At 40.8% G+C, this 25,729-nt stretch overlaps 1 protein-coding gene across 2 annotated transcripts in view; it reads left to right on the top strand.

Moving 5' to 3' along the window:
- Positions 1 to 24,742, top strand: part of TCAIM (T cell activation inhibitor, mitochondrial) — a 44,228-nt gene extending 19,486 nt beyond the window's left edge. For both annotated transcript variants that reach the window (XM_032784136.2, XM_032784135.2), the window contains 6 exons: positions 6,070 to 6,192; positions 12,241 to 12,338; positions 16,808 to 16,899; positions 19,674 to 19,906; positions 21,016 to 21,147; positions 23,281 to 24,742. In XM_032784136.2, coding sequence (XP_032640027.1) covers positions 6,070 to 6,192; positions 12,241 to 12,338; positions 16,808 to 16,899; positions 19,674 to 19,906; positions 21,016 to 21,147; positions 23,281 to 23,506 — 904 coding nt within the window. In that variant the 3' untranslated portion in view covers positions 23,507 to 24,742. The remainder of the gene's footprint in view (positions 1 to 6,069; positions 6,193 to 12,240; positions 12,339 to 16,807; positions 16,900 to 19,673; positions 19,907 to 21,015; positions 21,148 to 23,280) is intronic.
- The last annotated feature ends 987 nt before the right edge of the window (positions 24,743 to 25,729 follow it).

Raw genomic sequence — 25,729 nt, 5'->3', positions numbered from 1 at the left:
CCCCTGCAGCTTTAAAAAAGGTGGATGTGGTCATACAATATCCATCACAAGTAGGCATGACTGCTGTGTCCTGGTTCAGTGAGGATCACGATTGACTAGGATGTGAGATGATCACAGATGTCAGTTTGAGCCATTAGATCCCAGAGGGAGCTCCTCCTGATAAATTCCAGTGCTTCTGATAAGTCTGGAGAGAATTTGGCCTTAAAGGAGTCAGAATTGATACCCTATGCTTCACATCAGGGCAGGCCTTAGGGGTGAGCGACCTGGGCAACCGCTGCAGTCAGGAGAGTATCATGGTGAAGAGGCAAGGGTCTCAGCTTCCCCCTTGCTGCCTGCGGGGTGTAGCCTGGCATGACAGGAGCGCCCACCCCCTTGCACCAGAGCAGAAACCTCCTGCTTGCCACCACATCTGGTTTCCCGGCCCACCTCCCAGTCTCACCTCTGACTCTGCAAGCTGATGAGCTCTTCCCCTGCACCCTCTGGGACTGTCCCAGCCTGGGCCATTCCTCCTTCCATGGGTGGCCTGAATGAAAGCAGTGCTGCCCAATAGAAGGTAAGTGTGGCATTTTAGCCGGCCAATGGGAACCAGAAGTTGCTGGCCTCTTTTGGTTTGGGAGAGGAAGGGAGCTGAAATTGCAAGAGAAAAAAATGAGTAAGTATGTGGGACGTGGTTTCTTGACCTCATGTCCCAGCTCTGAGGGCCTCCCAGGGCTTCCAGATCCCAGGGGGACCCTCCCTGTACCACAGCTCCTAGGAAGCCCCTCTCTCTGCCCCCAAGGTGCCAGCCTCCCAGTTCACAGGGCTCCCCATTCTCCCCAGTTCTCAGGGTGTCCCCCAGGTCTTTGAGATCCCACTCCCCTATTCCACACACTGAGCACCCAGTTTCCCAGGTCTCGGGCTCCCCTTTTCTCTCGTTCATTCCAAAGGGAGGTGTCAGTGCAGGGGGTTGGAGATATTTCGAGAGTGACCCTTCCACCAACCACCCTAGCTATCTCCAGTGCACTGGAGTGTTTGCATTTTAACCTTCCCTGCTCCCGCATAGCCTCCCTTCTCTGGGAGTTGGAAGGGGCATTTGAATATTGGGAATGCTCAGTATTGGGGTGTGGGGAAAGATCTGTCCTTTTGAAGCCCCCATGTCACTACTCCACCCCTGCCTTCCCACAGAAACAAACTATCTGTACTCCTCAAGTTCCCTCCCTGCTTTCTGGGGCTCTCTGGTCACCATGCTCCCCTGCCACCACAGCTCTCTGGTGCCTTTCTGTTGCTGTACCTTCTCTTGGGCTGCTGACCCATTGTGGAGAGTCCAGGGAGGCACGGGGGCTGGGGCAATGAGGGGGTGGGTGGGGAGCCCAGGGAGGCAGCAGGGGCCAGGGGCACCAAAATACAAGTTCACCCAGGGTGCTATTTTCCCTAAGGCTAGTCCTGCTTCACATCAAGACCGAGTTGCATTTTCTATGGTGGTGTAGGTCTGATGGGATAGTTCCCATCACTCTACTTCCATCCTTTCAGAGCAATTAACTAAATGTACAGTATCAATATTGCTGTAGTGCAATGAGCATGTCCTCATCATGTGGCTCTTGAAACTGATTTTTGTGGTTAATTGAGGCATGATAATACTCCCATAGTGCTTAAACTCATTCTGTACTGTTAGGGCTCACAAGACTTTCAACTTGTAGCTGACTTTGCCAGTGAAGGATAACTGTAGTTTTAAAGTAACTCACAGTAAATTGATGCATTCTCTGGATGTATTGAGAGCAATGATCCCTGATATCAACATACACAGATGGAGCTTCTGTGTCAGACCACTGTTTTGTCATGCCATAGTTGGTACAAAGACTTGGGAAAGAGATTGGACACATTTCATTGCTACAAGAGTGGCCAAACTTAATATTTTTATCAGCCAACTGCCCTCTGCTGTCTGTGCCCTGTCGTGGTGAGACAGCTTTCATGCTCTAGCAATCCCCAGAGTGTGGGTCAGCGAGGACTTTTTGCTCCAGCAGGTTCGACCATGCTGGACTGGTCTGTAGGGAAGGGGCCAGACACTCTGGCCCTCCAGGTTTGGGGGTTAGGCACAGGGCTAACAACCCTGTCCTGTAAACAACAAAATATGTTACAGAAACTGCGGCAGAGAAATCAACCATTACTATGTGTAATGGCCTTCAGGAGTCAGACCTTATGGCTGCCAGTGATGAAAGCCAAAAGGAAGCCACTGGCATGAAGACTGAAGTACTCAACACCAAGACAAAAACAAAACTTGTTTTTTGGAACACAGGGGCAATGTACGAAACAGGGAAGCCAGCTCAAGTTACAGCAGAGAAGAGACACTACAACTTATGCATCCTGGGTGTCAGTGAGAACAGATGGATGGGATCAGGAAGATTAACAACAGCCTTGGGAGAAACTTTGCTGTATTCTGGCCAGGATGATGGATGACTTCCTGAGGTTGTTGCCATCTTTTTGGACAGGTAGTGGAGCGGTCCCTGCTTGAGTGGAAATCAATCAGCAGCAGACTTATGAGAGCCAGATGGAAAGGGAAACACAATATCACCCTGATTCAGTGCTATGCTCCAACAAATGACAGTGATGAAGAAGCAAAGGAGAAATTCTACCTTGCACTACAGGCATAGAGTACCACACCACAACCTATCTATCATCATGGGAGACCTGAATGCCAAGGTCAGTAAGGACAACACAAACAATGACAGAGCAATGAGAAGATATGAGTGTGGCACCATGAATGAAAATGGAGAGTCTGATGTTGTTTTCTGCAATATGAATGATGTAGTTATCAGCAGAACCCTATTTCAACATTCTAAAATTCACAGGCTGACATGCGGTTCTCCAAATGGCAGAAATAAGACCAGATCAACCATAGGATGATCAATGGCAAATGACAACACGCTCACTGACAGATGTGAAGGTGAGAAGGGGAGCAGATATTGGCAGCGACCACCACCTTGTGACAGCCTCCATCAAACTAAAACTGAGAAGTGTGGGTCCATCAAACAAGGGACATCAACATTATGATGTTGACAAGCTAAAATCCCCTGAAATACAGAAAGCCTTCATTCTGCAGTTGAAGAACAGGTTTCAGACCTTGATGAAGAGGAGGGGAATGCAAATGAGGAGATCAACAAGAAGTGGGATAAAACAACAACAATCTATAAACAGAGCACTGAAGCCTGTCTAGGTTACAAGCAGAAGAGGCGAAAGGAGTAGATTACACTCAACACATGGAATACCATAGAGCCCTGAAGAAAAAAGTTTTAGACACAAAATCCCAGAAGCTAAAAGACAAATACTATGAGAAGTAGTGCAAGGCACACCAGGAGGTCAAACGCCTTTTGAGAGCAGACAAATGACATTATATTGATAACCTGGCAACACGAGCAGAGGATGCAACTGCTCATGGTGAACAAGGAACCGTCTACCAAATGACATGGCTTATCAGTGGCAAACAGGAAACACCAACAAACATACTCATCAGGGACAAACAAGACCACTTACAGACAACAGAAAAAGAACAAGAAATGAGGTGGACAAAGCATTTCAAAGAATTGCTGAACAGGGAGCCACCTATAGAGGAAGCAAACATTCAGGAGGCAGAAGATCTTGATATCAACACAGACACTTCAACTAAGAAAGAGATCATTCAAGCCATCCAATGGTTAAGAAATGAAAAAGCTCCTGGCGAGGATAACTTGAATGCGGAATTGTTCAAGGTAAATCCTGAGTTAGCAGCATCTATCCTGGCCCCTCTATTTACGTCTGTCTGGGAAAGGGAAGAATTGCCAGATGAGTAGACCAATGGGGTTATAGTGAAGATACTAAAGAAAGGAACCCAATGATTGTAATAACTGGCATGGTATCACACTTTTATCTATGCCAGACAAAGGTATTGTGTAAGATCATAATCCAGCATATATCAGAGGCAGTTGATAGCATTCTTAGAAAAGAACAAACCGGTTTTTCAAAAGGGCCTGGATGTACAGACCAGATTTTTAGTCTATGAAACATAATAGAACAATGCTTAGAATGGCTGCAGCAACTCTACATAAACTTCATAGACTTTGAGAAGGCTTTTGATAGCATTCAAAGGACCAGCTTATGGCGTATTCTGTGGCCATATGGAATCACTCTCTGTGTAATCAACATCATCAAAAGCTTCTTTTCCAACTTTACATGTAGTGTTGATCACAGTGAGCTCAGTTTTTGAAGTCAGAATAGGAGTACATCAGGGATGTGTCATGTCTGCAATCCTCTTCAGTATTGCCATCGATGGGGTAATGCAGCGTACAATAAAAGACATGTCGAGGTATTAAATGAACACTCTTCTCGTCCCTTGAAGGCCTGGACTTCGCAGATGATCTCGCTGTCCTATCACATACCCAACACCATATAGAAGAAAAAAATGGACTCAACACATTCAGCCAGCAGATTGGACTGAAAATCAACCGCAGTAAGACAGATATTGTGACCTTTAATATTGGCTCACCATGAGCAGTACAGATAGAGGATCGTGCTCTCACCGATGTAGAAATATTCACATGCTTGGGCAGTACCATCAGCCAGAACAGTGGAACAAGCCAGGAGGTTCGGAACAGAATCAGTAAAGCCAGGAACACCTTTAGGAGCTCAAATACAGTCTCTGGAAGTCTTCAAAACACAACACCAAAACCAAACTCAAGATTTATCTGAGCTGTGTATTTTCAATACTACTTTATAGTGCAGAATGCTGGGGAATGACAGAGTATGACATGTCCCAAACTCTCTTTATTCCATACAACCTGCCTCAGAAAAATCCTCATGATGACTGGTGCCCTCCCAGTATTGGGGGAGGGTGACACCAGCTAAAGGGGAGACATTGGATCTCCCCACGTGTCTCCACCCCAGCCCAAGGCCCCCGTGCTCTCCCCACCCCCTTCCCACTCAACATTACCTGTTGGGGGGATTTCTGTCCACCCGCTGTGCCAACTCTTTCTGGCAGCCAGAGCTGGGCAGGGAGCAGGAAAGAGCCACTCTTGGCTGCTGCCTGGTGCAGTGCAGCTGCTTCCTGGGAGAGTGCCTGGCTGTGGCAGCAGCAGGCTACCTCCTGCCCAGGCTTAGCTTCCAGGATAGCAGTTGAGCAAGTCAGAGCCCCCTCCACACCCAGCATACTCAGTCTGCTCCTGTCCCCAGAAACTAAGCCAGAGCAGGGACCAGCAGCAGCCCACTCCATGCCCAGGTTCAGCTTCTAGGGGTAACAGCCGACTCTGATCATGCCAGAAGCTGAGCCTGGGTGGGGGGCAGACTGCTGCTGCCACAGCCAGGTGCTCTCCCCATCAGCTGAGACACTGCACTGCACTTGGTAGCATCCCAGGCAATGTGGCTAAAAGAGGCTCTGGCCCCACCCCTTCCTCTCCCTGCCCGGATCGGCTGCCAGGAGGGCATTTGATCCTTCATGATTCTCCCATGCGTCACCTCCCTACAATCTCAAACCAAGACCTAGTCACACAGTGCAGCCAAGCAGATATGAGCACCATCATTACCAGGAGGCGCTGGAGGTGGATTGGCCATGTGCTTCGGATGGAAATTGATTCCATCACCAGAATAGCATTAAAGTGGACACCTGAAGGCAAGCGAAAACGAGGCCACCCAAAAACAACATGGTGAAGACTGGGGCACCGCTAGGGAACCATTGAAAGACTTGCCAGAAGCAGTCAGGGATGGAGGAGCTTCATCGCTGCCCTAAATCCCAAAGGCATAATGGGAAGATGATGATGATTTATGATGATGATAAACTAGATCATTTCAAAATGTTTTATCCATTAAATCTCTTAAGATGCTGTTTTTAAAAAGTTCATGAGCTAGAGCTGTGGGACCATGATTCAGTGACTTATCTGTTTTATACTATAATAGAAATGTTACACTAAAAATAGATTTACTCTTTTCAAGAAAACATTCTTTTTAAATGTTACCTGATTTGATAACTTGACGTATTTCTTAAAGTAGACATTAATATTTTTAAATAGCAGTACAATGTGCTTGAGAAAAATGGTCTTGATTAGCCATATATTTTATTTTTTACAGCTCCTGGTTAGATAATAGTGAAAAAAGTGCAGTAAAGAAACTGAGAAAGAGCTTACCACTTAGGGAAGAACTAAACCGTTTAAAAGATGAACTCACTCATCAGCTACAGCTCTCTGATATCAGGTAATGAAGTACAGAAGATCTAACTTAAAACGGTCAAAACAAGCATAATTTACAATTTTGTAAGGCCACATAGACTAATAACAAAGTAATACAGTTAAACTTTAAAAAATGTATTCCAGCAAAATGTCTATTTTGTATGTAGTCATAAATGCAGTACTCCACTGAATACTATTATATTTTCATCAGACTTGGATGGGACTAAAAATTTGCATTTACAATAACTGAACTAGACATAGTCTTATTTATCAGTCAGGAGATTGTACTACCTAGTAGCATGGTTGCCAATTCAGGAAAACACTTAAGGATGTGCTTCGGTTCTGTTGTAGTCAATAGGACCTAATCACGTGTTTAAGTACTTTGCTGGATAAAATTACTTTCCTGAATTGGAGCTTGAGCTTGCTTATATAACTAACTTAGCTTAAACAGCTTAGCTTCTCTTTCGATGCTGCATATGGTACTTATTGACAACCTGTGAAGACTTAGTAAAGATATTGTTGTCCAAAATATCAGAAACGAGTCCATGGAGGGAATATTGTAATAGCTTTAAAAAGCAGGTTCTGTACTTGGATTTCTTTATTACAAAATATTTCTTAGAAAATACAAGTTGTTAATATTTGAGAACAAAAATGCATCTCTTCAGGGTATGTTGTGAAAGCTTTGCATTAAATAGCTTTTAGGTTTGTTTAGTGCGGTAACATGGAGTTTAAAGCCAGAAGTACCCACCAGATCATCTGATCTGACCTTCTATATATCACAAGCCACACCACCCAAACTGCTAAATTTTTATCACTCCCTCCAACCAAAAGTTCTCCTTATTAGACCCTAAGTTCCCGACTCACTTTGTATTACTGAATTTCATCCCATTTCTGTCACTCGTCTTCAAGGTCATCCAGATCTTCCTATGTAATGTTCCAATCTTCCTCTGTATTGACGATGCCTCCAAACTTAGTATCATCAGCAGATTTCATCAGCGCGCACACACTTTTTGTGCCACGGTCATTAACAAAAATATTGAAAAAGATTGTTTCCAAGACCAATCCTTGAGGAGGTCCACTAGTAACCTCCCTCCAGTCCAATAGTTCATCTTTCAGCATAACCCATGGCCTTCTCCCCTTTTATCCAGTTCCTTATCCATCTTACAGATCATGTACTGATCCCCATCTTTCCTAATTTAACTAATAATTTCTCATGTGGTACTATATCAAATGCTTTACTGAAGTCCAAGTATATAAGATCTATTCCATTTCTCTTACCTAAAATAATTTATTTTCTGAAAGAAGATCAGGTTAGTCCGATTTGATCTACTTTTAGTAAATCCATGTTGTATTACATTCCTTTAGCGTTTTTTCTCCCACGAGCTTGCTCTTTCCTTCACAATTTGTTCTAAAGCCTTACATACTAGTTACACACCTGCTACTCTGACTGCCTGGATCACGTTTTTTACCTTTCTTAAATATAGGTCTGACATTAGCTATTCTCCTGTCATATGGGATTAGCCCAGACTTTTTTAAAAATCCTTGCTACTGGACTAGCAATCTCATGTGCCAGTTCTTTCGTATTTTGGAATCTAAATTATCCAGACCCCTGATCTGAGCACGTTAAGATCTCTTTTTCTTCCACTTCAGATACAATAATTTCCATTTCTGCACACACTCTTTCATCAGCTATAGTGCCTTCATGCACATGTTCCATATTATCATCCTTATTGAAAGCCCACAATGAATTCATTTCGTTTGAGCCATATCTAGATTATCTTTAATTTCCTTCCTTACTGCATAGTAGCCCAATTCTACCCTTCCTTATTCTGTTTTTATATAAACTAAAAAGATTATTTTAATTCCCTTTGCAAGAGTTAATTCATGTTGATTTTTAACAATTCTAACAATTAGATTTTTCTAACCTCCAGATGTAGCTTTCTTTATTGATCAACCCTTTTTTCCATTCCTTATAAACTCTCAGCTTACTCCTAATAATCTTTTTGAGGTTGCTATTCTTCCAGCTGGTGTGGAGCTTTTCCCTACAAGCTTTTTTCTTTGCTTGGGATGCAAATTTCAGATAACTTCTGTATAGTTGTCATAGGGCAGTCTCCTGAGAGTCATTTCCAGCCTCAGTGACTGACCACCACAACTCCAAGTCATCTTAAACACCACTGTGCTTTATATTCCTTCAAAAGGCCACAGCCTGGAGCGTTATTTACATACTGCTTACAGTCAGTAGCCAGCTTCCTCACTTGCTTCTGGGGAAACAGCGGAGTATTAACAGCAGCCAGTCCTGTCTATTCCTGCCTTCCTTCAGGCTCCCGACTCTCCTCCCTAGCACTTCCTTCCTGTCTGCTTATATAGTCTCAGCTGCAGGGGTTTCTTCCACCCAATTAGCCCCTGAGCTGTATCTTTACTCAATTAATTGGCAGGCTTTGCCAACTACTTGTCTTTCAGTCAGGTCCCAATTAATGTATACTGGTGAGGATTTGAGTGACAGGTTGCTGAGTGAACTAATAACTCAGAATGCCCTGTTAGAAGTTGATTTTGAAGAAGTTCCAAGCCTCCTCTGCATTTAAGTCCTTGAACTTTTCGGTTGACTTCTTTAACTAATTCTCTTATTTTCCCAAAGTCTGCACTTTTAAAATAAAAGGTCATAGTTAATCAGCTGATTTTGATTAAGTTTAAATCAAATGAAAGGATAATCAGCTCATGATCACTCGATCCAAGGTTAGTTTCTAACACTAGCTCTTCTATGAAGTCCTCACTGCATAGTAAAACCAAGTCAAAACAAGTTGATAGAATCTTTCTGAACACTGAATGAAATTTGCTTGTTTTGTGGTTTTTAATTTTTCTTTCGTAGTCTGTTATCAAAATACTGTAATACTATATTGTTACATTTTGTGGAAAGTTAACATTTTAATGAAAAAAATTTACAAGAAAATGCTTCCTGTTCAGAATTTTTTCTAACTGACAAGTAATTGTATCTTAATGGGAAACTGCTACTTCCACCTCTTACAAGTCAATGCTAATATGATTGGAGGCTTTAAAAGTAAATAATGGGCTAGATCCTCAGCCATTCCAAGCTTATGCTTGGGACATTTGAGCAGAGAGTGCAGGCTCTAAGCCACCTTTTTTGTGTCCCCAGTCCTGGAGCCACTGAGGGTCAAAGCAGCCTCAAAGTGTAACATGGAGTAGCTCTTAGGCTGATTTGAGTTATGCCTACTGTAGCTGTCCCATTAGGGCTCTTGCATGGTACCATCCCTCTGTGCCCCGATGCTGAATTGCTACGCTGGCTTTATGCTAACTGAGGATTCACATCCTATTCTGTAGTAACAGTCAGTTTTATGATTGAGGCAGTTTTAAGTACACTGAAAAGGGACCTGGGAAAGCTGAAGATCTGGCCCATAACTGTAAACTGTGTTAACGTAATGTTAAGGGTATAGTGACCAAGAAACCTCAGAGTTTAATAACTGTCTGAAACATTATCCTTAACTTGCCTGTTCTGTGTCAGTGTTGAGGGGATCTCAAAATTGTGAATGATTTTTTTTTAATATACACATGCTGTAATACCTGAACAGAAGGTGAATTAAAGATAATGTATTTTTGTGGGTTTAATTATAGGCACATTTTGATAGCAGCAAATTTTATCCTAATGTCTCTTAATTAAATATTGTAAATCATAAACATTTATATGACTACAGCTGTGAAAAGGGCAACAAAAATGATAAGGGGTATGGAATGGCTGCCATATGAGGAGAGATTAATACGACTGGGACTTTTCAGCTTGGAAAAGAGACAACTAACGGGATATGAAATCTGTATATGAAGTCTATAAAATCATGACTGACGTGGAGAAAGTGAATAAGGAAGTGTTATTTACTCCTCATAACATAAGAACTAGAGGCCACCAAATGAAATTAATGGACATCGGGTTTTAAACAAACAAAAGGAAGTATTTTTTTCACACAATGCACAGACAACCTATGGAACTCCTTGCCAGAGGATATTGTGAAGGCCAAGACTATAATAGGTTTCAAAAAAGAACTAGATAAATTAATGGAGGATAAGTCCATCAATGGCTATTAGCCAGGATAATCAGGGATGGTATCCCTAGCCTCTGTTTGCCAGAAGCTGGGAATAGGCAACAGAGGATGTATCACTTGATGATAACCTGTTCTGTTCTTTCCCTCTGGGGCACCTGGCATTGGCCACAGTTGGAAGACAGGATATTGGGCTAGATGGACCTTTGGTCTGACCCAGTATGGCCGCTGTTATGTTCTTTATGAATAGATAACTTACTCTGGCTGGACATTCAAAAAAATCTAAGACTCTGCTTTCTGCAAGATATGATGCAGGAAATTTGTTAGAGCTGTTTTTCTTCCTTATAGTACATGCACATAAAACTTTCAATTCCAGTACAGTAGTTCCCCAATAGCAAGCCAAATCAACTCATCCAATATATGAGCTAAATAGTGGGCTGAACTCTTCAGGATTCAAGAGAGAAAGGAATCTTTCCCCCTGCTTGGCTGTCGAGCACCCAGGGCCGGTGCAACCATTTAGGCAAACTAGGCGGCCGCCTAGGGCGCCTAGTGGTTGGGGGCGCCTAAAAACCACCTCAGGCGAGGAGGTGGAGGTGAGCTGGGTGAGGGGGCGTGCGGAGAGGGTTGCCTGCAATAACGAGGGGGGGGCGCACAGGGGAATCGCTCTCTGCCCCAGCTCACCTCCGCTCTGCCTCCTCCCTGAGCACACAGCCCAGCTCTAAGTCTCCAATCAGCGCCGCAAGCCTGGGCGGAGAGGAGAATTAGAGCAGCGCTGATGTGCTCAGCGGAGGAGGCGGAGCCAAGGTGAGCTGGGGCGGGCTACTCAGGCAGGCTTAGTTTCCACAGGAGGTCTCCCCAGGCAGGGTTAGCTGCCGGAGAAGGGGACGGAAGGGGGGAAGTCTCTCCAGGCAGGGTTAATTGCCATGGGGGGACAGAGGGGAGAAGGATTAGCTGTCGGGGGGGGGGGGTAGCTGCTGCAGTGGGCATGCTGAGTTAGCTGCCGTGTGGAGGGCGGGGTTAGCTGGGGTGGGTGCACAAGGTGGAAGTTTCGCCGAGGGCATGGAACTTCCTTGCACTGGCCCTGCGAGCACCTGTGTAACTGAGTAATTAAGGGCTAGTTACTAGTAAGTGCCCCTACTTAACTTTATGCTGTGTGAGTAACCCAGCTGAAATCAATGGAAATACTCACAGGCGCAGGCCTCCACTCTGGCCCTGCTTCCACCCTACCCTTTCCCCCAAATTCCCAGCCTGCCTCGTCCCACTCAGTTCTGCCCCCTCCTCTGAGCACGACTTGTCCCTGCGCCTCCTGCATGCCACAAAACAGCTGATTGCAGGGGGCAAGAGGTGCTGATTGGTAGAGCAGCCAGTGGACAGGAGGCGCTGGGGGGAAGTGTGGAGGGGGCAGGCACTGGCTATCGGAGGGTGCTAAGCACCGACTAACTTTTTTCCAGGAGTGCTCTAGCCCTGGAGCATGCATGGAATTGGTGCCTGTATACTCACTGCATAAAGTACATGTGTAAGTCTTTTTAGGAACAGGGCTGAGACTGCAATAAACTTCACAATCCTAACCTCTTATCGTCTTCTAAGAAATCAGTAAATTTTTGAATAAAACTTTTGTACTGAACTCCCTTCTGCGTATAGAAAAAAATACAAAGAAAGTATTCCGAGAAACAGATAACTGCTTTCTGCATATCCAAATATAGTTTTTTAGCTTTTTTCAGTTTGTTTTTTCCCCTGCACCATCTTCAATATGGCACCCACTGCAAAAGAGAGTCTACATTTTCCATTTTAATTGCTTAATTATTGGTTTATATATGAGATTTGATTAGTGTATGACTCAGACCACTTTATACACATTCCCAGTTGGATTATTTGCCTTTTATTACTCTTCAGTGACTGTGATTTTTGTTGCTATGAATTACTGCTTTATTATAAAGCCCTTAGCACACTTTGGGCACTGTGTTACGTTTTAAAAAAAATCCTTTTATAAGACTGAGTGAGATATTCTCAAGTATATTTTTCTTTAGGTGGCAAAGAAGCTGGGGTATTGCCCATCGTTGTAGCCAGCTACACAGTCTGAGTCGTTTAGCTCAGCAGAGCCCAGAAGTACTGAGGAACGTTAAAGGTATATTTCCTATTACTTTTCTCATTTGTGTGTGTCATGGTACAGTAATCATCTAAAGATAAACATGAATCTTATGGTATTCCTCATGAAAGCATAGAACAACCTGCCTGAATTACTTAAGAAATTATCAGTGATTCATAGTTTAAAATACAAGTTATTTTATTTCATAGTTATTTAAAATATTGACTATTGTCTAGTAACTGACTACAACATCAGGATTTAAAAGCATTTGCTTATTTCAGCTTGAAGTCTTCATATAGACTCGTTTAAAGACTGTACTTTCAGATATTCAGAAACTCACAATTTAAGGTATTCAATCTTACAGAAAATATACATATCTGCTTCTATATGTTTAATAATGAAAAGTGAAAAAGTCACATACAACATATCAAAGTGATCACATAATATAATTATAAATATGATTCTTAGCATTTCTTATTACTGTCACATTGTATAATTGACATTCATTCATATTAGCCATATTAAACCCAAATGCTTAATGAACACCTCAAAAGTGGTTTGAGTATTTGAATACCTGAAAGTGCATGCCTTGTAAATAAGCAGCCATAGATGCAGTGTGTGTGTGTGTGTGTGTGTGTATTTATTATTATTTATTTGGCATTTGTAGACTGTTAACCCTTGCTTCAGGGTCCAGGATTTTTAGTCTTAACACAAGTCAACTCCCTGCTTCCAGATACTGAGTTGTACTTTATTTGCCAGAGAAACATTTAGGTATGAGAGTGCAGACACTTTAGAACAGGTGTGGGCAAACTTGCCACATTTAGGTGTAGAAATTGTATGGCAAGCCATGAATGCTCATGAAATTGGGATTGGAGTGCAGAAGGGGGTGATGGCTATGGATGGGCCTAAATGAGTTCAGAGTGTGGGAGGGGGCTCCAGGCTGGGGCAGGTGGGGTGGAGTGCAGGGCACAGATGAGAGCTCTGGGGTGGGGGTGGGGATGAGGGGTTTGGAATGTAAAAGGGGCTCTGGGCTGGGACCGAGGGGTTTGGAGTGCAGGATGGGAATCAGGGGAGGAGGTTGAGACACGGAGAGCGGGGGGAATGAGAGCTATGGCTGGGGGTGCAGGCTCTGAGGTGGGGCTGGGGATGAGGCAGTTCGGGTGTAGGAGGGTGCTCCAGGCTAGGGCTGAGGGGTTCAGAGGGTGGGAGGGGGATCGGGGCTGGGGCAGCGGGTTGGAGCACAGGAGAGTGGCTCAGGGATATAGAAATCTGCTTACCTCAAGCAACTTCCAGAAGTAGCATCATGTCCCATCTCCAGCTTCTACACAGAGGCACGGCCAGGCGGCTCTGCTTCGCGCCACCCCATCCACAGGCACCGCCCCTGCAGCTCCCATTTGCCTCAGTTCCCGACCAATGGGAGCTGTGGGGGCAGCGTGCAGAGTGGAGTCCACTGGCCGGCCATAGTTTGCCCACCTCTGCTTTAGAACCTATGAGATTCCTATACACAACCCCCTTATTCTTATGGCCCATGTGAACCTGGGCCTAATGTCCCATCTCTTTGCATTCCTTCAGAGAAGTATACATGTAGGAATCAAGATGTATTGTCATCAAAGTGCCCCAGATCAACTCACAAGGGTAGGGATGGCTGCTCTTCAAGAGGATCCTTTGGATTTGAAATGGGTGAATCACTGGGAACTTATTTTCAGTAATGAAGCACCTTCCTCCATCTCTAGCTCTCCTGACCTAGATGACACTAGAATCAGCTTCTGTCTTACCTCTTGATGAATACAAGTTGTTTATTGGATAGACAGGTGAAAGAACTACATTTGCCTGTTTACACTATGGAGGAGAAATCCCGTAAATAATTATACAATCCAGACAAAAGACTCTAAGATAGCTTTTTCTGTCAGAGGGACTTCTGGAACTACGTGAGATCTGTGGCTCTCTGCTTCATCCATGCCACCAGTATCCAAGAAGAATGATAAACTCTAACAGGTGCCCCAGGCAGAACAAAAGTACTTCTACCAGAACCAGATACTGGGTTCACTTACGGTCTCTGCTGCCCTGGAAAAGAGTAAGTTGGTGCAGTAATTATAATCTTTCCTTGGGGACAAGGAGACAAAAAGATGGATCACTAACTCTCAGAATATCTAATTAACCTGGCCAGTAGGGCTTGTAAGAACTTTTTTACTTGGGTCTAGTAATCTTCTCTTGTAGAGCATATTCCGGAAGACCTACATTCTGAAATCAAATCTCTTGTCCAAGAAGGATTGAGCATCTCTGAACACTTTCAGGTTACCATGTGACTCCTCTGATACAGCAGATTTATCTGTGGCAATAACTGTTGGCCAGCACACACGACATCACACTTAGTCTTTCTCAAGATTCTCAGTTTTGAATAATTATTCATTCACTTGAGAACTCGCTTATTTAATCAAAAGACAGGTGAGACTGTCCCACCTTGTTCAACTTTATAAAGGTTGCAAAGGTAACATTTATCAATGAGAAGTATCAGTATGCTAATATCTGATTGTGTATATAATTATTCCTCGGGCCCTGCAAATTTGGCCTCTGCCCTAGATGAATACTCAGATGATTAACTGTGTCCACAGTCTCAGCCTTCTCTCCCACCCCCAGGAATAGTTACTGTCTTACGGGTAGGTAGAAGTCATTATGAGAATATTTTTACTTCCTTTTATCCCTGTTTTTGAGGTGACTCGTTGGGAGTGTTGCTTTCAACTATGTCTTTCTCATGGAAAACTAAGGCCAGGCCTGGACTTGCACGTCTGACAGCAAAACTTTTGTCACTCAGGGGTGTGAAAAAAACACACAAACTGAGTGACACAAGTTTTGCCTGGGTAAACACTCATGTGCACAGCACTATGTCAGTGAAAGAGAAGGCTGTCAAACAGCACAGAGGGTGTGTAGGATTGTATAAAGATACGTGATGTCAGATATCTGCATAAAAGTTCACCAAAGGGTAACGTGTGAGGTCTCTACCGAGAGCCAGTTATCCACTGGTTGTCATAATCCATTGTGAATGTATGTACATATAATATTTAAGAAGTTATGTATCTATACTGAAAATTATGCTCTTAAGGTCTTAAACTTAAGGCAGGTCACCAGGAGATGATGTACCATGGAGATGTGCCTTTCAGGAAGGAGGTAACAGATACCTGTCTCCTTGTCTGGTCTACGGTGACCAGATGTCCCGATTTTTTTATAGGGACAGTCCCGATTTTGGGGTCTTTTTCTTGTATAGGCTATTACCTCCCACCCCCTGTCCCGATTTTTCACACTTGCTGTCTGGTCACCTTAGTCTGGCCATTTGTGTATTGTATCCCACATGTTGCATGCTTATTTGCATACTGAGCTGGGTGCGAATTGAGAGATTGGAAAATCTACAAAAGAGGAAAACTGCAGGAAGAAACTAACAGCAGAGAGGTGTGCTCTTGATGAATAAAGACAAAGGATTGGTCTAGTATGTTTTGGAGTGCAGAGACACACTGAAAGTCCTTCATCTAGGATGCAAACTGACAGCATGTGTGTCTCATGAAAAAAGAGTCACAGCCAACCTAGCTGTAAACCGCTGCAAGAATTTTGAGTGAGCAATACTCTACTAGACATGAGAGTATCTTTATTAATTAAGTCTGGCTCTAGATTGCGTGCTATGATTTTATTTAATATGTAACCTCTGGTTTACAGTATTTCTGCTTGTTACTATTTGAATCGCTATGCTTTGTTAAATAAACTTGTATTTGATTTCACTGTAAACAAACCTAAACACTGTGAGATAAGTGGAGTGGTGATTTGAGGTGCAACTGGTAAGCTGGGATGTACTGTTTCTTTGGAAGCAGCAAATCAGTGAATACTGCAAGGGGCCAGTAGATCGGGGCTGGACATTCCACTTGAAGGGCTTGCGGGCTGGAGCATGCCTATTACTAACCTACAGAGTGACAGTGGCCTGAGAGGCCTAGAGGGGAGTGCCTATATTGAAAGTCGCTGATGAGATTGGGGAGCTGATCCATGGTAGGCACAGACAAGGCTTCTTCACTCTAAGGACAAGTGATAGAGACACATCTCACAACCCTAAGTGCTCCCCCAGGAAATGTTATAGTGGTGAACTGGGCAATATTTACCATATTCAGCTTAAAGTTACTTTATTTAAATCAAATAGTGATCTAATTATTGTTTCTTGAGTGCATACAGTGTTCTGTGGGTTGTTTAAATATGGTATAGTCCAAATATTGATAGTTGTCCAAAAATAGTCTCTCTCTAAGGTAAGACACTAAGTAGTGAAACTACACGGGAGGGCAAGGGAAATACTAGGTAAAGTTTCGTATAGAAAAATCTTTGAATTTAAGCTTTCAGAACGAGAGTTTCCAATTGATGGGAGTAAAGCTTCTACTTACTTTTGTCTGCTGAAATGATTTACTGTTGGTGAAATGCAATAATATTGTTAAGCTTACATAGTTGTGGAAAGTGACTAAAAACTGTTTCATTATTAGGACACACAGTAGTATTCACGGACTGTTCAGGTATGAGTGCAACAGGCCATGTCATGCTAGGCACAATGGATGTTCACCATCACTGGATCAAAGTAAGAGAATTTCAGATATAGGATAGTTAATATTTTTCTTAATTTAGTTAATGGCGCCTTGTATAAATGACTTATTTTTAAAAGAGTTATAACCAAAATATTAATTGCTACAGGTAACTGATAAGTAACTTAATGCAATGCATGTAATTATTATGTTCAGCGTAACTTGATACTTGCATTCTAAACCAAATTCTTTACAGTAGATGTTAATAATAACCATAATCTTCATGGCTGGGTTTTTATTGCAGTTTCTTCTAGTAAATCAACTCCTGGCCTAATACTAAGGGGTGAACAAAATTGCCTTTTTCACAACTTAGAATGCAACATGATCACACACTGGTGAAATATTCCTTTATCCCTAAAATGTCTCAGCTAACCAAAAAAAACCCACTACAGTGCTACTGGGAACTCAATGGGAGTTTTGCTATTTATTTCAGTGGAAGCTGTGTTGATCACAAACTGTTTTTGCAACATCTACTAAACTACTCTTTCTGTACCCAACACTTCATCTTGTTCATTAAGTGGCCACCTTAGATTGAAAGAATCCCTTTTTGTGTTTCCTTTTATTTACACATTTCTGTATTTCAGTGTTTGTTGTTGCAAGCAGGCTGTGGCAAACTCTATGGCATCTTTTTAATAATAATATATAGTTTCCAAAGAACTATAGAGAGTAATCTTTTAACATAATGCACAGATACCACCAGGATATCACTTAATTAATGTCTGAAAATATTGGTCACTTCATTCAAAGATGATTTTCATATATTTCATAGTTCCAGTTAATTTAAATTTAGCAATGTACAGTTAACTTAAATGAATTGTAGGCGTTGAAGAGGAGATTTACATAGAGCATCTGCAGAATTATCACTCTTTGCACCAATGAGTTTAGTTCAGTATTGTCAGTCCTTGGCCCACATAAGGAAGTAGCATTTGGTCACCTGAGAAGTCACTCCTTTTAAAGGACTTGCATGAAAGGAGTTAAATGTGGATAAAATTCAAAAGAAAGGAGGAGGTGGGTGGGTGAGTTGTCTTGTTTGAAAATTTACAGTACTGTGGTGCAGGAACATAAGATTCCTATCTTACATCCTGCAGTTAACACTATAGTCAACTAATCAACTCAAAATTCCATAGCAGATGATTAGTTCCTTGTCTATGTAAGCTCAGTGGAGTGAGAGGTTTCTGTTAACCCTCTCTTTCCTGTGTTGTTAATATGAATGATTTATCTCTTTGGTAAATTGAGAAATTGGAATTAAATGCAGAATTCATTCAAAAACTCATTGAATGGAAATAGTTTGAGAGAAGGTGCTTTGGATGTTCGCTTTTTTTAATAGAAGCTGCATGTTAAGATTCCAAACTACCACCTTGTCTAATTAAAAAGAGAAATGACAATTTCTAATGATTTAATGTCTTAAATGTATTTTTAAAAATTGAGTAGGAAGTTGATGTTTTGAGACTAGTATAGGATAACGTGCAATTTAAAGTCTTTAAGTTCTTGAAAGGTAAATTCACTTTCTTTTTTTGAGATATTGTAGTTAAAACTAATGAGAAATTGGCCAGCATAATTAAAACAACTTAAAATAACTTTTTGGAAGTCACCTGCTTTGTCGTCATATGCAAAAGGTAACAACTGCATTACCTGTATAATCAGATTGGACTACCTGCTGCAAATTATCATTGAAATTGCAGCTTTCAGTTTGACTTCTTCGTGATGGGAAATCATGCAACATTGATGAAATTGCTAAATACTCCATTCTTAGGTATAATCACTGTTGGCAAGATCTGCTTTCATTCTTATCTGATCAGCATTTGCTGTTTGGAAGGTCTTGTCTACAGCCAGACTTCACCAGTTGAACTGAGTCTTTCATATGATTAAACCAATTCTAAACCAAAATAAAAGTGCACGCTGTCTTGCACTGATTTAACTAAATTGATTTAAAAACACACCTTTCTTTAACCCAGAGCAAGTCTGTATGTCAACAAGATTGTACTTCCACTTTAGTACCATTGACTGTTTGTCACTGTCTTTTCTTTTGAAACTATTCTCTATTCAGTCAAGCTGATAGCTCAGACTTTTTGCACAGAAGGAAGAGAAAGATCCTTCCAATCACACTGCAGCAGGGTGTGCTGATGCCTGTATGAAATTCTAGTATATGTTGACATCAGTACATCTACAGCTAAAACTTTTTTTCTCATTCATGTGCATGTGCACACTTGAAGAATTTAATGTGTATAATTAATGTTGTATATGTGCTATTTTATCTATAGTACAAATAATTCATAGGCCATGTCATAGTAGTCATCTTATTTAGTATATCATGGTAATGTGTATAATAATGGGACACAAGCGGTCATAAGTTTTATCTATAAATACACAAAAGTTGTGGAAAAGGTTTGCTATATATACAGTGACACACACACCCACACACCCCCCTCCCTAACAGTCATGCCCTCTAATTCTTCATTCACAAGCACACACCTTACTGTTACCACTTCTGCTGTACACTATGGACCATGCACATAGAAATTCCATGTAACCCTCCTCTCCCCCCTGACCCCCCAAAACAACATTGTCTGTATACCCAGCCCTGCCAATCATGTTTGTGTTCCCAGTGCATAACTTTCAGTTGTAACATTTAGATTCTCTGTTTGCATCGTTAGATACCTCATTTTCTTTAGGGTTCCTTCCGTTGTGAATTAATAAGTGCTTAATTTCTTGGAGAGTTTTTTATCACATGTTATGTGTAATTATAGGAAATGTATTTTTGTGTGTGCAGATTTTTGAAAGGTTGCCTAGCTATTATAAACTTCAAAAGAAGATGCTGCTTTTGGAGGACCGTATAAGTCATCTTCTAGGAGGCATACAAATAACATACATTGAAGAGCTGCAGCCACTGTTAACTCTTGAAGAGTATTACACCACTCTTGATGCTTTCTGTAATAGATTGCTTAACAGTAAACTATCTTTTCATCCTCGTAGTCTGCGTGGCTTGCAAATGATTCTAGAAAGGTAAGTGTCTGCAGGATAGCTGCTTCTATAAAGCTTTTTGGTCATTTTACACTCTCTGTGCTGATTATATATTGCTCTTTGTTATATTACAAAGTCTCATTTGCTGCAGTATTGTCCCTTTGGCATTTTCACATTCCCTGTTGGTTGTTAATATATTTTACATTTTTAGTGTAGCATCAGGAAATGTTAACTGCCTGCATCAAGTTAATTAAGACTGCACAACCTGTAAACAATATGCACACGCTACAACTTACTAGGCACTAGCAATCCTGTTTATAGTTATGGAATCAATATGATCTGTTTCTAAATGGTGCAACTGTGTCAAACTGTTTCTCTTGAGTTGGAGAGTGGTTAGCTAGAGGGAAATCGTGCACATCCAGTGAGGATAGCATTTTTATCTTTCTAAACTCATCTTCACAGTGAGCATTGACTAGATTGTTCAATCTGTCAAGCATATGAACAGCTGTTACACAGAGATATAAATATGTGCATCTAATAAGCCAGTGTAGTTCAGTGTGGGTAGAAGCGCCTGCCCAGGGCTTATGTATTTAGGCTTCGTTTATGTGACTAAGATAATGTAAGATAAGAGAGTACTTGGCTTGAATTCATTTCAGAGCCAGCTTTACATCCACATATTGTGCTAGTAAGATCATTAGACAGGTTGAACACAGGATTCAAGAAATGAAGTTGCAGTTGTTTTGTAAGAGTTCTGCCAAGACTGCTAAATGTAAAATTTTTAATTATCTTAAAATTGCTAATTTAATGGAGAAAGTCCTTTGAAATCTAAATCTTTGTTTAAATCTCTGAGAAATTATCTGAAAAAAGTGAGTTTTGTGAGTCAATAGTTTTGTCTTCAGCAGGAAACTAATATGCTTCTATTGAATTGCTTCTGCTGATCCACACTCTTGAAATTTTAAAAAATATCAGAACACCTAAAATAACATTCTGTACCCATGCCTCAACCCTTTTCCAAAGAATGATTTAAAACTTATTGATCAGGTGGGATTTTTTATCCTTAATTTCTCGTTCTGTTATCCATGACAAATATTTTAGTACAAGAAGAAGTGATAAGATATGTCTATTTTGACTTGCATCATGTTTCATTACAGCGATAGGTATGCTCCAAACTTGCATGAACTTGGGCATTTTAACATCCCAACAATGTGTGATCTAGCAACCCTTCAGTGGTTTATTATTACCAAAGCACAGCAAGCAAGAGAGAATCTGAAAAGAAAGGAAGAGTAAGTATTCTCAGCAAGTTTGTACACTAGCTCTTGTGTTTCTCTTCTACTTCTTGTATTACTGAATTATTTGTTTTACGTCTGTAACAATACAAGAATTTTGAGGATATATAAAAGGGAGTTAACTTTTCCCTACAAAAAAGGGTCTCACCTTTCCCGCCACTGTGTTCTGTTTTATCCAACTTTGAAAGCTTGTCTCTCTAACCAGTAGTTGGTCCAATAAAATATATTACCTCACCCAACTGTCATTTGTTATGAACTGCAGCTCAGCTGACAACTTTCTTATCAGTTTACATAGCAGCTATATTTAATTAAAAAATGAAATTTTTTTTTGTTTATAAGAGATCAAGAAACTCTCTTGATGATTTTACAATAACTGTGCTGAAGTATGCAGAGACTTATAATTTCCACAACTGAGCATTCTTTATTAAATATGGAAATATTTTATGGTACATTCAAGTTTTTTAAAGGTTTTAAAAATCTCTCTTTATGGTCCTGAATCCTTAATGTGGACTCCAATTAGAAATAAATATGTTTTAAAACAGCTGAAAATTTTCCTCTTTACTTATTTGGTAAGACCTGAATTCAGAGTTAGTGAAATCACAAGCACCTAATGCAGCATAAGGATGCAGCTCCCTTCACTGTTTGGGAGCTTGCAGTATAATCAGCACTTCAGAAGAAAATAAGAACCCAGAATTTTTTTAATACAAATCTAGACAATTAAAATGGATCTTTAAGGACCCAAACCTGCAGCTGGAGCAATGCAGGAGGCTGGCCCTGATGCTCAAGCAGAGTTCCAGGCAGGTGCACAGGGCTGCCTGCACTAATCCAGTTGCAGGATCATGGCATAAATGTGTAATTTTTAAGGCCTGCCTTACACTTAAAAATAGATAGACATAGCTTCACTGGTCAAGAGACAATATGTACACCCCTTACCAACATAGCTCTGCTGACCTACCCTAAAGTGTAAATGCATCTATGTCAATGGAAAAGTACTTCTGTCAATATAGCTATTATCATTTGGGGAGGTGGTCCGCATCAGTGAAAAAACACCCTCTCTTGGTGTAGACTGCACTTGCACTGTATAGGATCATGCTGGCATAGCTACAGTAACATAACTATATTGATATAGTCTCCATAATGTTGACACATCCTAAGTCTGCACACGTATCATGTTTATTATCTGGATCTTAAGCACAGTACATGTGAAACTTTCTTTAAAAATAAGAAAGGGTTTCTGTTCTCTGATTCTGTGGGCTGTTTCTTTGCATTCTCCTTAGGATTGTATTAAATGAACTATACATCATCCCATATAGGCTATGTAAAAGTGTTTAGCAATACAGAATTTAGAAATGGCTCAGTTTGTTTCATTTATCTGTACCAATGCTTACAGATTTGTATTACATGACAGCTTTTTAAAACTAGAATTTTCAAATGTACATACATACTAGCTTTTTCTTTAAAGAAGCTGGATTTGTCAGTTAGTTTATTCTTATTCCTTTTTGTCTAAGGTGAACTGAAAAATCATTTCATTTGCTAAGTCCTGAGTTAAGGATTCTGTATTTCTCTTGCAACAGTAAACTATATTACTAACACTTAAAATAGAGCAGATGGCTACACTACTCTTTGTTTGATGTCATCCAGTGTTTTAGGTCACCTGCAGAATACTGAATATAGCGTTTGATAGGTGGGTACAGGAGGAAATTATTTTTATACTTTCAAGCCTAGTTTCTTAATATTGACTAAATATCTCAAAAAGGAACAAACATTTTTATCTCTAAGATGCCTTGAAAATGAAGTCTCATGATCACATAACCACAAAATGATTTTCAAATAAGTGAGTCAGTAATGTTTTTAAAATTTGGTCTCCTTTTGTAGGTATGCAACTTGACATAATCACTTGCACACACAAAGTTTGCATATTTGTACACAAAAACGTTAGTTTTTACACATTCAAAACTGTCACGCTATATGTACGCTTGAAAAAATTGAAACTAAATGCACACTATATAAATATTTGTCTTTCAAGGACGTTTTTAAAAAAAAAAAAAAAAAAAGGCCCAAGTACCAATGTCATGATTGTATTTGGTCCTCATATTTAGCACTAATTTCTAACTTTTTAAAATATACTAGGTTGACAGTGGTGGAAAAAGAGCTAATCAGTGCTTCCACTGAAAAATTTTCTCTGAAACAGCTGTATAAGGAACCAAGTATTTCCCATGCACAGATGATAGATTGTTGTAAGCGACTGCTGGAAGAATCACTCCCATACCTCCAAGGCATGCACCTCTGCATTTCACACTTTTACTCAGTGTTGCAAGATGGAGACCTCTGTATCCCTTGGAACTGGAAAAACTGAGGCCTGTCTAATAATTAGAGGAACTGTCTATTTTCTCTGAGGCTATAAACATGAATTATTTTCTTTTTAGAGTAAATTATTTAAATGTGTATTTTGATATCAGTATTCTCACTAATCCAAGAACTTTCTTTTTAATTGCTGCTCAGAAAGTAGAACTTCAGTTCTAGACAGCTTGCTGAATAACATACGTTATTGCCTGTTCATGCATAAACATTCTGTACGGTTTCCATACTCCTTTACAAGTCCCATCATAGGGAAGGGGTAATGAAAGGTCATTTTTGATAGTTAAACAAAACTTTTGAATTGGATTTAAAGGTTACAAAAAGGGTTTTGGTTTGTTTGTCATATACATAAATATTCCAGGATGGATTTTGTTAAGTTCATAGAAATTGTACCTCTAAAGCCAAGCACTATGTACTGTCTAAAGTAGGTAATTAACTGGATTCAAAAATTAAGAAATATCTTGTCAAAGTAGTTTTAGGGATGGCAAAAGCAGTAGAAGTAATTCTAGAGTCCTTCATATATCTTTAAGTATCTGGTGCCAATACTGTAGTTACATATTGCTGTATATCTTACTGTATAAGAAATATAGAAGAAGGAAAAATCCATCAGTGTTTATTATGCAGATAGGAACAGTACTTTGAACATTTGTTTAAGTGGAGTTTATTTTAAATGTCAGTCCAATATCTGCCCATTGGAGTAGGTGTTTACACTTTCAAAATGACATCCTCTTTGTAAATATATCTCCAATCTACATTATTGTTACCATCATTTGTTACTGGAGTATAAGATGCATCAATTGTTTTTAAATACACTGTAGCTACGGGCATGACTGTGAAACTTCTCACGCTGGTGAGCGCTGATTTGCATGACTAGTCCTGATGAAGTCTAGGGATGATAGAAGTCAGTGTCTGTCTGGCTACTTATGACCGTAAATGCTCATTAATGTAAGTATGAGGTTCACAATCAGCCCTGAGGATCAGATGTACTGAATTTTATTTAAACTTGATGACTCGAATATCATAAGATAAGGATTGAGGGCTTATTTTCTGAGTAAATGTTAGACACATTAAAAAGCTGCTGTTTCACTGTATTTCACACTAGAATACACACTGTGTTTGAGTTCTACATCTTGCAAAATCATCTGAAAGGAACTAGCCAGTTAACATTTTTTGGACTTGGATTCATCTTTCAGAACTGGCAAAAATGCTGTAAAATAAATATGTATAAATTATGTATATTATTGTTTGTGGTTTTAAGATTGCCCACCATATCCTAATATAAGATCGTGTTTTCACTTGCTTATAACTTTGCTGTACTTCAACAATTTGGGCCGAAATTTTTGATGCTAGGTGTCTGCTTTAGGCTGAATTTTTTGGAAAACTTCAGCTGAAATACTTCATCATTTCTGAGAAAGAGGCAAAGGAAAAAATATTGTTTAGCCTATGTTAAATATTTCTTATTCTTCTTTGAACTGCTTCAGCACCCCTGTGCTTTGGAGCAAGAGGGTTGATTTCTGTGTCAGTGATGTGACTTTTGTCATCCCCATGAGAATCTACTTGAATTTGGCCAAGTTTTAAGCCTTTAAAGAATTGCATTTCGCACATGCAGCATAGAGCCTTGCTAGAGCTTACCTGCTAAAACTTCTAAAGATTCCATCCTCACTGAGTATGCTCCAGCCCCTTATGGCTCCTCTGTGTGACAGGACTGTGCATGCACCAGCCCAATAGAACAGCTGAGTATGCTGCAGCCCAGGATTACGAGGGCTCAGAATTTCCTTGTAATAGCTGTTTCAGGCCAGGGTACCACCAGGCACCAGAACTGATCAGGGAGCCTGTGCTCTCAATGTCTCTCCTGTGCTCTCAATGTCACCCTTGTCTGAAGTCCACACTAAGGCAGTATGGAGGATGTAGCCAGTTGATTTGAAGGTAGAGGGAACAAAAGCTGGACCTGAGCAGAGAGAAAGGAGTAGGTTGGGACAAGGAGTGTTCTGAGAGTGGGACTGGAATGGGGAAGTAACTGACTAGAAGCTGATTGGTAGTGAGAGACTGGGCAAGAAGGAGATTGGGACTGGGAACCAGTTTGCTGGGAGGGGAAGATATTGAGATCAGATGAGGAACTAAGATGAGGCAGGGACTAGGAACCAATGTGGCAGGCACCTGAGAGGAGAGACATCTGTCAAGGAGTTGGCTATAGGGGAGAACTGGGACTGGCTGGGTGAAG

This window comes from Chelonoidis abingdonii, chromosome 2, assembly GCF_003597395.2.
Source record: "Chelonoidis abingdonii isolate Lonesome George chromosome 2, CheloAbing_2.0, whole genome shotgun sequence".
NCBI classification, from domain to species: domain Eukaryota; kingdom Metazoa; phylum Chordata; order Testudines; family Testudinidae; genus Chelonoidis; species Chelonoidis abingdonii.
Note: the sequence above shows the minus strand (reverse complement) of the source record. Positions and strands in the feature narration are given on the sequence as shown.